Source organism: Marmota flaviventris, chromosome 9, assembly GCF_047511675.1.
Source record: "Marmota flaviventris isolate mMarFla1 chromosome 9, mMarFla1.hap1, whole genome shotgun sequence".
Lineage (NCBI taxonomy): Eukaryota > Metazoa > Chordata > Mammalia > Rodentia > Sciuridae > Marmota > Marmota flaviventris.
This window is the reverse complement of record NC_092506.1, coordinates 8722718-8738469: the sequence shown is the minus strand read 5'-3', so window position 1 is coordinate 8738469 and position 15752 is coordinate 8722718. Positions and strand designations below refer to the sequence as shown.

At 41.2% G+C, this 15752-nt stretch overlaps 1 protein-coding gene across 2 annotated transcripts in view; it reads right to left on the bottom strand.

Annotated features, from left to right (window-relative positions):
* Positions 1–15126, bottom strand: part of Atl3 (atlastin GTPase 3) — a 54880-nt gene extending 39754 nt beyond the window's left edge. Inside the window, exon 1 of one of the 2 annotated variants that reach the window (XM_027944608.2) lies at positions 14943–15126. In XM_027944608.2, coding sequence (XP_027800409.1) covers positions 14943–14988 — 46 coding nt within the window. In that variant the 5' untranslated portion in view covers positions 14989–15126. Of the gene's footprint in view, positions 1–14055; positions 14636–14942 lie in introns of those variants that run through there. The other variant, XM_071616091.1, reaches the window with a different exon arrangement.
* Between the last annotated feature and the right edge of the window lie 626 nt (positions 15127–15752).

The window sequence follows — 15752 nt, the reverse complement described above, 5'->3', positions numbered from 1 at the left end:
CGCCCATCTCCCATACTGCATGAGACCTCTTAGCAGAGCTTGGGGGAGAGGACGGTTTGCTTGCTTACATTTGGGCAATCTTACCCAATGGGACTGCCACAGGACATTCCCAATACCCAGATCTACCCGCTCAGTGGCCACCATGCTGAAATAGGTCTTCACACATTTCACGATGGCTTCCCGCATAAAACCACATCCTGCCTAGCAGAATAGCTAAAAATTTTCAAGTATGACAATATCAACTAAGGGAAAGGATATGGAACAACTGGAATTCTCATGCATTCTAATGGGAGTATAAAATAGTACAGGCATTTTGCCAGTGCATACTAAAATTAAACATATCCTAGGATCCAGAATTCAAGCCTAGAAAGCTTGAATAAGAATGTTCACATCAGCCTAACTCAAAGTTGTCCAAAAGTGGAAATAACACAAATGTCCATCAAAGGGTGTCATCTGCCACTGCAAAACCTTCTATATATGTCATTTAATCTTCAGAACAACCCTATGAGGTAAATAATATGTCCCATTATAAAAACAAGGAAACTAAGGCTTAAAAAAGCTTTAGTATCTTGCACAACAGGTCCCGGAGATAAGTTGGAAAAGATCTTTTCAGATCTATGTTTTGCAGATGATTTTTTGGGAGGGGGTACAGTAGTGGGGATTAAATCCAGTGGCACTCTACTACTGAGCTACATTCTAGACTTTTTATTTTGAGACGGGGTCTCACTAAGTTGCCCAGGCTGTCCTGGAACTTGCCACCTTCCTGCCTCAGCCTCCAGAGTCACCAGGATTACAGGCATGTGATACCTCATCCAACTTGCAGATCATTCTCAATAACTGTCAACATTTCAGGGGCTATTAATTCTATAGTTGAAAAGTAAGAATTAACAAGTACTTTCTCTACCAGAGTTGAAAGCACAAAGAAATTTGCTTTGAAATTCAAAGCCATTTAGTAATTGTGGATTTATGGAAAGTTTACAAAAATTGCCAGTGAGGGGTGGGATGGTGGCTCAGTGGTAGAGCGATTGCCTGGCATTGTGTGAGGCATTGGGTTCAATCCTCAGCACCACATAAAAATAAATTACAATAAAACAAAGGTATTGTGTCATCTACAACTAAACAAAAAAAACTTCCAGTGAGGCTAGAGAATAGGCAAAGCCCTACCTAGTTCTCTATACTTGCCTCTTATTTTTTTAGGTAGTTCAAAAGGACATTCACTAATAATTATATATTTTAATGTATATTAGAAAACACCACACCAGCAATTCAATAGATTGTTGCTTAGAGGGAGGCTAAGTCTAAAGAATAGATCAATTCAGATTTAAGGACACATTTTAAGTAAAGCATATTAGATAGGCAGGTATGACCCAAATCACAAATATGTTCCAAATGGCTTTCATCTGAAAGGCACTGAAGGTCGCATGGTTAGAGCATGCAAAGCATACAAATCGGCTTGAATCTCAGGCTCTACCCTTTAAGCTACTGGAACCGCTAACTCACTTTTTATACTAGCAATATCAGCAACAAAAAGGTTCTTCTCACTTTTTATTTCTTTATAGACTCTGAGAAAACAATTTATAAATATAGATAAAAATATAAAAATATGCTATAGTGATAAGAAAGATATATTAATACTTGTCCTCCCTAGATAGAATTTCTGTGGATAACCTTTTAGGGTTCATAATGCCAAGTAACAGATAAATCCAAAACCTAAAAGAAATCAAGAATTTATCAGTCAGGCACAGTGGCACTTGCCTGTAATCCCAGTGACTCAGGCAGAGGCAAGAGGATCACAAGTTTAAGGCCAACCTGGACAATTTAGAGGGTCCCTGTCTCAAAATAAAGAAGGAAGGAGGATGCAACTCAAAGGTAGAGTAGTTCAATCCCCAGTACCACCAAAAAAATAATTATTAAAATAAGAATAAATTATTTATACCTTATGGATAAGGCACAGTGCTAAGTACCATGCAGTATTCAAAGAAGTACAAAACTAAGTTCTGATTGTGGCAGAGATGGCTGGTCATTCCCCCAATATTCATATCCTCCTTCTACTTTGTAACAGATTTTTAGCCAGGCATATAACTACCCAAAAGAAACAAATTTCTAAGCAACCTTGTAGCTGGAATATGACCATGTGACTTAAGTTCTGGCCAATGGGAAATGACACAGGCAACTTCCAGGGCAGGCTTTTTCCCCCTTTAGCTGTCTGAATGTACAAGTAGGAGTGAGTCATCCTGGGCCAGTAGATGTAAGCAACACCCTAAAATACTGAAGTAATAGGACAGGCAGGGCCTAGGACTTTGTACAGTGGAGCTGCCATACTGGTTCACTCTTAAAAGAATGAAAAACAAATGTCTGTCTTACTTAAATCAATTATTTGGTGGCTCCTTCAGGTACAAACCTAGAAACCAGCCACTAAGTAGCTGGGACTAAAGGTGTATACCACCATGCCCAGCTGAAGACAGTCTTTCCTCTCTTGCTTCCTACAATACCCAAGAATAAAGGAGCACAGGCTGTGTTTAGTTCAGAGAGCTGGAGTGATCCTCACTTTTCAACACACCATCTCTCCCTCTTGCTTTCTATAGACAACAAAACTATATTACTAATCTTCCAAGTAAAAACTTCATTTCCACTCATCTCTTTTCAAATATCAGATAAAGGTCCTTTGCTAATCCTCATATTTCAGATGCCCCAATCTCTTAGAGCCTTTATCAAACCCTCTCCCCTACAACATGTCACCTTCCAACTTTGCTGTTCAGTTGATTATCCAAGTCACAGTTCTCAGGTGTTCCTTTGATGATGTCATCACATTCCTTAGGACTGAATCTTCTACTTCATTACAATACATATATAACATATACAACAGCAACTGTGGATGGATGGCTCAAAACTAAAATCTCCATCCTTCAAGTTGAAGCTTTTCACCATTCTTTTTTGTTTCTTTTAATTTTGATGGAATTTTTTTTTAATTTATTATATGTGGTGCTGAGAATTGAACCCAGTGCCTCACACATGCTAGGCAAGCACCCCACCACTGAGCTATAACACCCCTGCCCAGCCTTTCACCATTCTCCCACTGTCTTCTTATTTCCTCTAATTCTTCAATCTCCTTGTCCTCCCAGGAAAATTTATTCTCTTTGGTCTTCCTATTATTAGGAGAAAGTCAAGGATTAAAGCTGGGCATGATGGTGCACACCTGTAATCTCAGTAATTCAGGAGGCTGAGGCAAGGGGATCACAAGCTCAAGTCCAACCTGGGCAATTTAGCAGAGACTGTCTCAAAAAGAAAGGGCTGGGAGTGTAGCTGAATGGGAGATTGCTTGCTTAGCACATGTAAGACCCTGGGTTAATCCACAGTTACCACAAAAGACAGTCGGTCCATCCATCCTCAGGTACCAACCAGCCCTGCTTCCAAGTTTCAAATGAACAACCTATTTAATCATTTGTTTTAATGGCCTGAAATGCTCCTTCCCCCTTGACAGCAAGTAAATACTTGCTCATCCTTCAATACTCACCTTCAGAAGAAGCCTTCCCTTTTGTCCTGATCACCCTACCCTATCCTCTCAGACCCTAACAATTAACATAGTATATTAAAAAGAAAAAAAACAAGATTCTGGAATTAAGACAGGAAAAGGCTGAATCTTGAATTTCTCCTTTCTAGAATGTAGCCCTATTGGGCCAGAATTTTTATCTCTTTTGTTAAATGCTATATCCCCCAAGTTCTCAGAACAGTTCCCACATGCAGTGGGCCATCTATAAATATTTGTGGAATAAACAAACTCCACCACTTAGAATGTAAGTATATGAATATGGAGAAATTTCTAATCAATTTTTATCCATTTATAAATCTAATACCCATCTCAAAGCACAGTGCCTGACACATAATAGGAACTCAATAAACAGTTTCTTCTTTCCACATTCCTGTTTCCACTGAAATACTGCACATACTACTATTCTACTCATTATAGTATTACAATATTGTAATGAAGATTTATCAAACAAACTGGGAGCTCTTAGGGAATCAGAGAAATTGTCATTCGGCCCCATTATCTAACATAGGAAAAATGTTTCCCAGGAGTGTGAACATAAACCCAATAATACATGTAAAGCACTTCAATAAAAATCGGTGTCTTTCCTTGTCCCTCCCATTCTCCTTGCCTTTGTGGTCAAAGTCCTTGAAGGTATGCCTTCATCCACTTATTATCTACCCATTCCCTTAACACCTTGCAATATAACTTTCCTCTCAATCTTTTGATACTATTCTCTAGTTTTCAATGACCTCTCTTGCCAAAGCCAATGGCCCTCCTGATTCTCAGCCAATTCTACCCCTCTATGACAAAACACAAACGCCACCAGTTCTATAACTTAAAACCTTTGGATTCAGTGACGACCATATCCCTAGTTTTCTTCCAGACTCCTCATCTTCTTTCACTAGTTCTTTTCCTTGTTCAGCCTCCAGTGGATATACACCAACCCTCTGGTCATCTCTTGAAATTCTCATTCATTCCCTTAATGAGTTTTTGTTTGTTTGTTTGTTTGTTTTTTTGGTAGATTGACACAAGACCTTTATTTTATTTATCTATTTTTATGTGGTGCTGAGGATGGATCCCAGTGCCTCACACATGATAGGCAAGCACTTTACCATTGAGCCACAACCCCAGCCCTCAATGAGCTCTTTATTCTTATAATTTCAACTATACCCTCTATTTTGATGACACAACTTCATTAGCGCTCTAACTTCCATGTAGTACAAATGCACAATTGCCTAAAGTATGATTACCTGGATGTTCCACTCACCTCATTCTCAGGAGGAATATGAGGAAATACATGGACCTAAGAATCGGAAACAAGTTCCTGTTCCAGTTCTTCTACTAACAGCTTATGTGATCCTGGGCATGACTGGTCTTCAATCTCATCAATAAAATGAGTCAAATGCTTCAACTTTCAAAACTTTTTCAGTGCTAACATTTCACCAGACTACATTTAGTACTGTCAGAATGAATTTTCAGTTACTCCACTTCTCTCAAATTTCTCAAAGCCTATGTATTTTCCCAGTTCTGTCTCCCTATAGGTAATCCATCACCAAATCCCAATATTTTTTCCATGATTTTAGTTCAGTTTTAGCAAAAGATATTATTCTAATGAGGCAGTAGGTACGGAGAGAAAAGCCTTCCCTAACAGTAAGAACAGAATTCTGGACCTTGTTCTACACTGACTGTAGCAATATGAGGAAATCACTTAACTTCTCTGTCTGCATTTCCACTACGAAATCAGGCAGAAGATATTTTTTGGCTCTAAAATTCAGTGACCTGATCAACTGAAAATTTCCCGAATAACTAAATTGGCCAAGCTTGCTAGGAAACCTATTGATTCTTCCACTTAATTTAAATTTTACAGGACTAGCTAAACAGCAACCCAAAATTTATGTTCCCGAAAACATTAAAGTAACCTGCTCAGTAATTTACAGAAGGTTTTAGAGTTGTGGGTTTTGTTCTGGCATTTGGGGGAGGGCCCCACTTAGTGCAGTTAAATTACTCTCACTTCTCAAGAATTTTAATATCTGGAGATTTCATCTAATCTCCAGAGACAGTACCTTTCAGTAGCAACCTATGTGCCTTCTCCCTTTAGAGAAGCAATTATTTCCAAAGTCTACATCTGCACACTGAGACAACAGTTAATACTACACTACATGCACTTACAAGATTATGGATAACAAGTGTGACCTTTTTGTGTGTGTGGTGGTGGTGCTGGGGATTGAACCCAGGGCCTTATGCATGCAAGGCAAGTACTCTACCAACTGAGCTATATCGCCAACCCCCAAATGTGACATTTTTACAACTATAAAGATCTGTCTTTCCTATAGTCACACCTTTCATCCGTATACATATAACACAACTTAAAACCTACATTTTATGGGACAGGATGTGGTTCTGTGGTAAAGTACTTGCCTGGCATGCACAAAGCTCTAGGTTCAATCCCCAGCACCATCAAAAACAAAAACAAAACAAAACAAAAAAAATGTTTTAGGAATCTTTTTGTAGGCTTCTGTCCTGGATCCGGAGCCCAGGTGTCTGTGCTATGCAGAATCTGAAAACAAATCACAGGGAGAACGCTGAGAACCCTGAAAGCCAGGAAATGGTACTGTTAACATTCAGGGATATAGCATTGATTTTACTGAAGAAGAGTGGGAATGCCTTCAGCCTGCCCAGAAAAACTTATATAACGATGTGATGTTAGAGAACTATAGAAACTTTACCTTCCTGGGTTGCTCTTCCTCATGTGCTTGAGCACAGAGCTCCAAGATGCAGGTGGTTGCAACAGGAGCTGAGATGATGTCCCAACCACTAAAGGCCTCATCACCAAAATGGAATCCAGCTACCAAAAACTGTTGACACACACAGACATGCTACATGTGCAAGATGCAGAAAAACTGAAGGGAAGTAGTAATGTGGAATGAGCATGCAAACTTACATCCACAAAGTGAGAAGGGACTTAGTTTTGATTTTTTCATCTCTGTACCACCTTTGATTGAGGAGACAGACCAGCACAGAGCAACAGATGCCAGTCACTTCTAATGTAGGGCTGCTCACACATCATGTGCACCCAGACACCTGATATAATCAACAACCAAAGCAGGAGGGCAATAAGTAAATCTGTCAAGGGACACCGAGGCCCCCTCTGCCACCATTCCAGGCCTTCCACCCCATGAGTGCATTTGTGGTGAGAGCAACAAGTTGTCCTTTGCCTTCCCAGTCATGGGCTTTGTTGACAGATCAGTTTGACAAGGACACATTCAAACTGGGGTCATGAAATACTATTACTCTCAATGCTTACACTGGGGTCTGACTCTTTCTTACTGAAAATATTAAAATCATTTTAATGTTCTTTCAAAAAAAATGTTTTAGAAAATGTTGAACAGCAGAAATACTATATTATATTGCCAATTCTGATTGCTTTAAATAACTCATGTCAATACTGTATCAGAGCCTGGAGTTGTGGCTCAATGGTAGAGCGCTTGCCTAATATGTGTGAGGCAGTGGGTTCAATTCTCAGCACCACAAAGAAATAAATAAATAAAGGTATTGTGTCCATTTACAACTAAATTTTAGAAATTTTTAAAAAATACTGTACCAGACATCATTTCAAATACATTGAAAATATTTGAATAATTAGAAAGCATTCTAACAACTTAAGTAAAAATTACTGCCACAGTCTGGCTGGGCACAAATGCTGCAGTCTGGCTGGGCACACAATCACGAGCCACCACACAGCTTGTAGATTCAAACAGCAACTCTTTATTCCCGAACTCACACCAGCCGTCTACAATCACGTTCTGGGGAAATCCACGTTCTCTGCCCAAATCCACCTCCACTGGGCTTCTATCTCCCAAAAAATACTGTCTGAATCCTGTGAGAACTCAAGGGGAACTCAGGCAGCAGGATACGCCCTATTCCCAGCAGGAATAATCTTAAACCTGGAACGCCCTAAACCCGATTATCCTAAACCGGGAACACCCTAATCCCGGATCCGCCCTGGTCCTTGAGCAAGGTCACCTAACTGCAATGTCACTGCAAAATGTCCTATTTCCACGAGTCCTTCCACTAAGCAACATGGGGTACGCTGGCAAGGAAATTGTCATACCTACTTGGCTAATGGCTCCCAGCATCTCCCCCCATCTCCCCCCTTCTGATTAATTAAACAACAAGCAATGTGGCTTAAGGACCGTGCCTGGTAGGTTGTCCAATTCAACATATGGTTCTTACCCGTCATCGGAAAACTGACCTTTAGGCGTCAACCTCCTGTCTTAGGTTGATACCACTGCAATTGGATCATACCCGTCACTGACTACCGGTCCAGCATACAGCCATTGGCCCCCAAATTTTAGACCATCACTAGCAGAAGGGAGGAGGATACAGAAATGCCACAACACCAAGCCAATTGACGGCTCCTTGGGAAAAATTGCATCACTGGTGACACCATCAGCAAAGATATGCCAGCACTACCACAATTAACATGGGGTGCGCTGGCAAGGAAATAAAAATTGCATCACTGGTGACACCATCAGCAAAGATATGCCAGCATTACCACAATTTGCTGCACCAAACGATAGTTACATAGTTCTGGCAAGTTCTGCAAGCAGTTCAAAGCGGAGGAATCTATCAATATGTCCATTTCCTCCCAAAATCCGTTTCCTCCCAAAGTAAGTTGACTCCTTGATTGAGCATTACTTGTTGAGTTATATTCATTGATGCATCAGTTTATACAGTTTACTGTGATAGCTATCATAGAAGCTGTAGTTTGGTTTTATCTTTGTCTTCACCGGCACTGGGATGAAGATAGGAATTCTGGCAATGATGCTAAAAAGACATTATCCTGAAAAGAATTATTGAATATAATGAAAAGGAAAGGTGAAAGTAAACAAACAGATCTGTTAACCTACTTTAAACACAATCCTTAACAGCTGTTTACCTAATTTAAATTAAACCATTTAAATCACGTGAATAAAAAAAATAATAATAATTCGGATCCATTTTTTCATGAGCGCTCCTCATATAAGAAATATGGACATACGCACATACAGACATACAACACAAAACACAAGAGTGTACACAAACGTACAACACATACCAAATCCACTCCCACTGGGCTTCTATCTCCCAAAAAATACTGTCTGAATCCCGTGAGAACTCAAGGGGAACTCAGGCAGCAGGATACGCCCTATTCTCAGCAGGAATAATCTTAAACCTGGAACGCCCTAAACCCGATTATCCTAAACCGGGAACACCCTAATCCCGGATCCGCCCTGGTCCTTGAGCAAGGTCACCTAACTGCAATGTCACTGCAAAATGTCCTATTTCCACGAGTCCTTCCACTAAGCAACATGGGGTACGCTGGCAAGGAAATTGTCATACCTACTTGGCTAATGGCTCCCAGCAAATTACAACCTTTTTCCTATTTATATAATACTAATTTGTCCTTTAATTTTGGCACAATACCTTAATCCAGACTAATAAATAAGTTTCATACACCTGTTCAAATAATCTCTATAATAATTACACACCATTATACATATGAAAGGATAACTTTTCCTAAAATTATAGTCCTTTAAAAAAAAAAAAAAAAAAGGAGGGCTGGAGGTATAGCTAAGTGGTAGTGTAACACTCTGTGTTTAATCCCATACGCACATATGCACATACAAAGGAGCTGCACAGGTTGAAAAAAAGTGACTACTAAATCATGGGTGAACTTTTCAGTCTCACAAAATACATAAATTCTAGGAGATAAGTTCTATGATAAAAACTTTATGGGGAAAGGTTTAAATGCCCCTCAAATACTTAAGAAGCCCCTCTGACAAACTGAATTAAATTAGTTAATTGAAAGCAGTTACTATTGCTATCAGAAAAGTCACGGCTGGGGGAATGCCTCTGTGGTAGAACACTTGCTTAACTCGTCCAAGGCCCCAGGTTTGATCCCCAACATACATACACACACACACACACACACACACAGAATTTAGTCAATTAATTCAACAGTGAAGAGACAGCGTATATCAAGATTTCTCAACCTCAGCACTACTGACATTTGGGGCTGGGTAATTCTTTGCTGGAGCGGGGGCACACATCCAATACCCTATAGGATACTTAGCATTCCTTACTTGTACCCACTAGAAACCAGCAGTGTTCCTATTTGTGAGACCCAAAAGTATCTCCAGCCATTTTTTAAAGTTCCATGGGATCAAAAATCACCCTGGTTTAAGAATCACTAGTATAAAACCAGCCTCAGTACTCATCTTTACTGTCCAGAGAATTCTTTTTTTTTTTTAAATTTTTTTTAGTTGTAGGTGGACATAATACCTTTTTACTTTATTTATGTGGTGCTGAAAATATTAAAATCATTTTAATGTTCTTTCAAAAAAAAAATGTTTTAGAAAATGTTGAACAGCAGAAATGTGAAACAAGTGCTCTACCGCTGAACCACAGCCACAGCCCTGTCCAGAGAATTCTTAAAAGCAAAGGAACCAAAGCTACAGAACACTTTACTGAGCATATTGTATGACTCACGGTTGAGTTATGACCTGAGTTTTCCAGTCTCTTTTTAAAATACCACATTCTCTAAAGGGCAAGAGCAACACACCCAAAAACAGAGGCATACCATTTTTTTTTTTTTGCCTTGTCTTTACTGGCAGTTGTTAAAAGTTCCTGATTCACAAAGCCAAAGAAAACATATCATATGCAAGGATAAGTATACTAAGCCCTCTCCCAACTTTAGAACTGGTGCTAGGGCAACGGGTGGGGCAATATATTCCACTGGCTTAAGGCAATGAATGTGATAGTAGATACATATATAAGGTTGTTTCTGTGAAATACTAGTAAAAACCCAATAGCCAAAATAATGGGAAAATTTTATATTCTAATTAACTAAAGGGCTAAGAAGGTTTTTTTGGCCAATTCTTCTGTTGTAGAAAACCTTTGTGCCCTAGGGGAAGGAAGAATGGAAGGAAAAGAGTATTAAACGGACCAAATTACACTATTATAGTGTATGCATATCTGAATATGTAACAACAAATCTGTTATGTATAGTTATAAAGCACCAATAAAAAAACTTTGTGCCTTAGTATAGAATGCTGAAGATAACCAGATTTTCTTTTCTTTTTTTTTTTTTTTTTTGGGGGGGGGAGGGCAGGCACTCGACTACTGAGCCACATACCAAGCCCTATTTTGTACTTTATTTAGAGACAGGGTCTCACTGAGTTGCTTAGTGCCTTGCTTTTGCTCAGATCAGCTTTGAACTCATGATCCTCCTGCCTCAGCCTCCCAAGTCATTGGGATTATAGGCATGTAGCACCACACCTGGCCCAGATTTTTTTTGGTGGTGCTGGAGATCAAACCCAAGGCCTAGTGAATACAAGGCAAGCACTCTACCAACTGAGCTATATCCCCACCCCAGATTTTCTTTTGATTAAGAATCTATATGAAAAATTGTAGTGTATCTGTGTATTAAGAATTGTAATGCAAAAAAAAAGTACATGTATAATGGCATAAATTGACGTGAACATACTTTATATACAGACATACGAAAAATTGTGCTCTATATGCGTAATAAGGATTGTAATGCATTCTGTTGTCATGTATTTTAAAAATAATAATAAAATTAATTAAAAAAAAGAATCTCTAAAAGGGCTGTGGTTTTGGCTCAGTGGTACAGTGCTCACCTAGCATGTGTGAAGCACTGGGTTCGGTCCTCAACACCACATAAAAATAAATAAAATAAAATAAATGTGTCCATATACAACTAAAAGGATTTTTTTTTTAAAAAAAGAATTCTAAGTTGTTTTTTTTTTTTTTTTTGAGACAAGGTCTGGCTAAATTGCCCAGGCTGGCCTTAAACTTGTAATCTTCCTGCCTCAATGTCCCTCGTAGTTGGAATTGCAAGCATTTACCATCGTCCTGCCCAAGGAATTCTGTAGTGCTTCAAGGATTTATGAAGATCAACTATGATTAAACATTATTGACATGGAGAATGCAGGAATAGGGCTAAATCTAAAAATGATGGCAGAAGCTGGGTGAGATGATGCTGAGGACACTGAGGCAAGAGGATCACATCAATTCAGAATTTCATGGCCAGCCTGGGCAACATGGAAAGACTCCTGTCTGAGGATTGCAGGTTCAAAGCCGGTCTCAGCAATTGCAAGGCACTAAGCAACTCAGTGACACCCTATCTCTAAATAAAATACAAGAGGGCTGGGGATGTGGCTCAGTGGTTGAGTGCCCATGAGTTCAATCCCTAGTACCCCCCCAAAAAATAAGAAAGACTCCTGTCTCAAAATATTAAAAATAAATAAATAAATAGGCTAACAGGCTATACCACAGGTGGAGAAAAAACATTTCAACAGAATAAATTCAAAAGTAATTTTGTCTCTTTCCTAAACATAGGAACAGCACCAAAATCAATCTAGTTACCCAAAGGTTTTAATTAGCAATGTTCCAGTTAACAAGGCTTTCTTAATTAATTGACAGTACTTAGTTGGCTCATATTTATCATTTTAGGGCATAAATATGCTTACTCCACTGCTCTGTTTAACAGCCTACTATACCAGTAATGACAATCTTTTTTTTTTTTTTTTAGAGAGAGAGAGAGAGAGACTTCTTAATATTTATTTTTTAGTTTTCAGCGGACACAACATCTTTGTTTGTATGTAGTGCTGAGGATCGAACCCGGACCGCACACATGCCAGGCGAGTATGCTACCGCTTGAGCCACATCCCCAGCCCAACAATTTTTTAATTCATAATATACTTCAGCTGTCAAATACATCTAACGATGTTCTAACAATCAAAATGCACGCAAGTAGGGGCTGGGGTTGTGGCTCAGTGGCAGAGTGCTTGTGAGGCACTGGGTTCGATCCTCAGCACCACATACAAATAAGTACATTTAATAAAGATATTTTTTAAAAATGCATGCAAGTAAAAAGCATTTTTTAGAAATTTGCACAGAAAACAACTTTTCAAAATACATATTGACAATTAATAAACTCTGTTTTCTAAAAAAAATAACGAAATAATTCAAATGTAAGTAACCACCTATAGGAAAACTTGATTAAACACGACTATGCAACTGGCACAGTAGCATACATCTGCAATCCAAGCAACTTGGGAGACTGAGGTGGGACAATATCAAGTTCAAAGCAACCTCAGCAACTTAAGAGACACTCAAAATAAAAAAGAGCTGGGAATGTAGCTCAATGGTTAAGTGCCCCTGAGTTCAATCCCAGTACCAAAAAATAAAAATAAAGTACTATGCAAAATAGAATTACTGGAGAAATTTTAACTGTTGCCTGGTCCCTGAATGAATTAAATCAGAATTTATGAGTGGTACTCAAGAATTGGAAGATTTTGTTTTTGATTGTTTGTTTGTTTTAAGCCCCTGGATAATTCTAGTATACAGAAGGGCTGTAAGGCAACTCAAAGATTTTTTTAAATAAAAGATTTCTAAGGGGAGGGGTGGGGTTGTGGGGATGGGAAGAACAGTAGAAAGTGACAGACATTATTATCCTATATACATGTATGATTACACCCTGGAATGACTCTGAACCATGTACAGCCAAAGGAATGAGAAGTTTTGCTCCATTTGTGTACAATATGTCAAAATGTATTGTACTGTAAAATAAATAAATTGATTTTTAAAAATGAAAAATAAAGAGATTTCTCTCACTTTTCCTCTTGGTGTTTAGATAATATGCTCCAAGAATATCAAAGACAACTCAGAAAAATGTTTTAAAATTCAGGCAAACTTTAAATTCAGTTGTGTTACTTGAACACTTTCTCAATACAGAATACAAGGTCATAAAGAACTTTAACAGGCATGCCAATCATTATAGGTCAGTTCTAAACCAGCTCTCAAACAAGTTCACACACAACTAGGGTTGCCTAGGGTAGTCTATAAAAATCTGAAAAAAGAATGTGTGACTAGACTGTTCATATGTTGGGGAACTGGGGAAGTGCAGAGAACTTCATATTTCTTGTTCACCCAATTCTCTATTATTTCATTTTAAATAATTAGTGAGTATAACTTTTTCCCTATGATTGGCATCTAAAATAGAAGGGGAGGGAAAAAAAAGAACTTAAATGTTTAAACTATTTAAAATTTATTTTTGCTTTAAGCCTAGTTTAAGCCCTAGGGGCTAGAGTAGGCTTGCCTCACATAGGCAAAACCCTGGGTTCCTAGTACAGCAAAAGAAAATAAATAAGCCTTATTTTCTGAAAACTAAGAAACATGCTAGTACACAACATCACATCTACCCTCTATTATTTTTCTTAATTTTATGAAAATTACATGAGATAAACCATAGCTAATAAGATAAAGTGCTGGCCCAGCATAATACTTTGTTATGCAGAGAGCCCCTCCAACCAAATATTTCCTTTGCTGGTGTTAAAACCACACGAATTCCCAGTATGTATCTTACAATGCTAAATCCTTGACACATATTAGAACACCATAGATTCTACTTCTTAAATCTGCTTCTTAATTCTAAAATTAGCCAAAATGGGGAATCGCACCGTTTTAGTCCGTTTCTCGTTGCCTTTCACAGAACATTCCACTTCCTATTCAAATTTGAGGAATGGAACTTATTAAAAGATGCTTCATTGTTCTTGACGCTTTTGCCTTTAGATTTCGCAACTGAAACTTCTGGCGATTTCAGGAGCACGCACATTAAACAGGAGCAAAGCCAGGTATGATGACAGGCGAAACTGCAGTCGTGAGTCTGGGCTGACACCCTATTTGGTTTTAATTCCGTCGCCGAGTTCTGCGTCTTCGGGAAGCACAAGGACAGCGCACGGTACCCAACGTACTCAAAGAACTTACTGAGTCAATTTAGGCCCTTTCTTTTATCTCCTTTACGGCGATAAGAGGGTTGAAAACCAACTTTTCCCAATACTTGTCAGTGCCTCAAGGTCGTTAGGATAAAAACAAAACGTCCAATTCTAAGGACACTTGGCAGCCCTCCGCTTTAAGAAACCCCGAACCCTCCCGGCCCGTTAACCGGGCCAGAGCCTCTCGGCCCCGGAGTCCCGGCCCGGGAGCCTGCAGGCGCCCAGGCACCGAGCGGGTAGCCGCCCCGAGCGCGCGGCCCAGCGCAGCGCAGGGCTCGGCAGGCCGGAGCCTACGGACGCCGCCCTGGGACCCCCGGAATCCGCAGGCCGCCGCGCCCGCGCCGAGGGGCAGCAGACGACCCGCGCCACGGCGGCCGCTCCTAGGACAAGGCTGAGGAAGGCGCCGCCCCACGGGCCACGCAAGGAGCCCCGGGCGCCAAACGCGCGAAGCGTAGGGACGACGGCAGGCGCGAGGTCGCAGCCCCGGGACTAGAAGGCAGTCTCCTCCGAGCCTTAGGAGGGAGGGCGGCGGGGTGACCACAGGGCGGGTCGGGGGCAAGTGGCGGCCTCACCTGCTCCTCTCGAGGCAGCCGCTACCGCTCGCTGAGGGGACAACATGGAGCCTCAGCCTTCAGCAGAAAATCAGCAGGGGGGGGCAGAGGCGAGGAGCGGGGAGGGGCGGGCTGGGGCCGCTCGAACCAGGCCCGGTAGGCGGGATACGGGCGGGGCCTGGGCTCTAGAAGAAAACTGAGGTGAAGGAGGGGCGCGTGGAAGCGCGAGGAAGCCAACACAGAGCGTGTGGGCGATGCCCGACGCGCGGCCGGAGGCGTGGCGAGCCCGGGCGGGAAAGCGCACGCGGCCGAATCCCGCCACCTCCCGGCTCGTGTGCGCGTGCGCGGGGACGCGGAGCGCGCCGCCGACTACCTGCGACTGCGTGCTCGAAGCTTCGGTCGGTTGGAAATTGTGGTCCCGCGCTCTCTGGGTCCGGCCCGCGGTCCCCATTCTGCTCACTCATCCGGGGCCAAGAGGAAGCCGAGGAGAGAGGCGGGGCGACTGAACTACAATTCCCAGCAGGCCTTGCGGGGAGGCCGGTGACGCTTGCGATCCCCGCTGGGAGACCAGACCCTGGGCGGCGGCCTTGAGGGTCACGCCTCGGGCCCTGGGATAGTTTGGGGGTTTAACACTGGCGGGGCCCCCAGATGCACCGCAGAAGAGAAGCCTCAACGCCATGTGACGTGAACGTCGTTGAGTTTTTAATGATTTTGACTTCACAAGGAGAGGAAGCCATGACTTAATTACCACCATTATCATCGCCACCCTCTCTTCTAGTCGCCAGAGTTTGATGTGCACCGTCACCGCCCTAACGTCTGTCTGCCACCGCC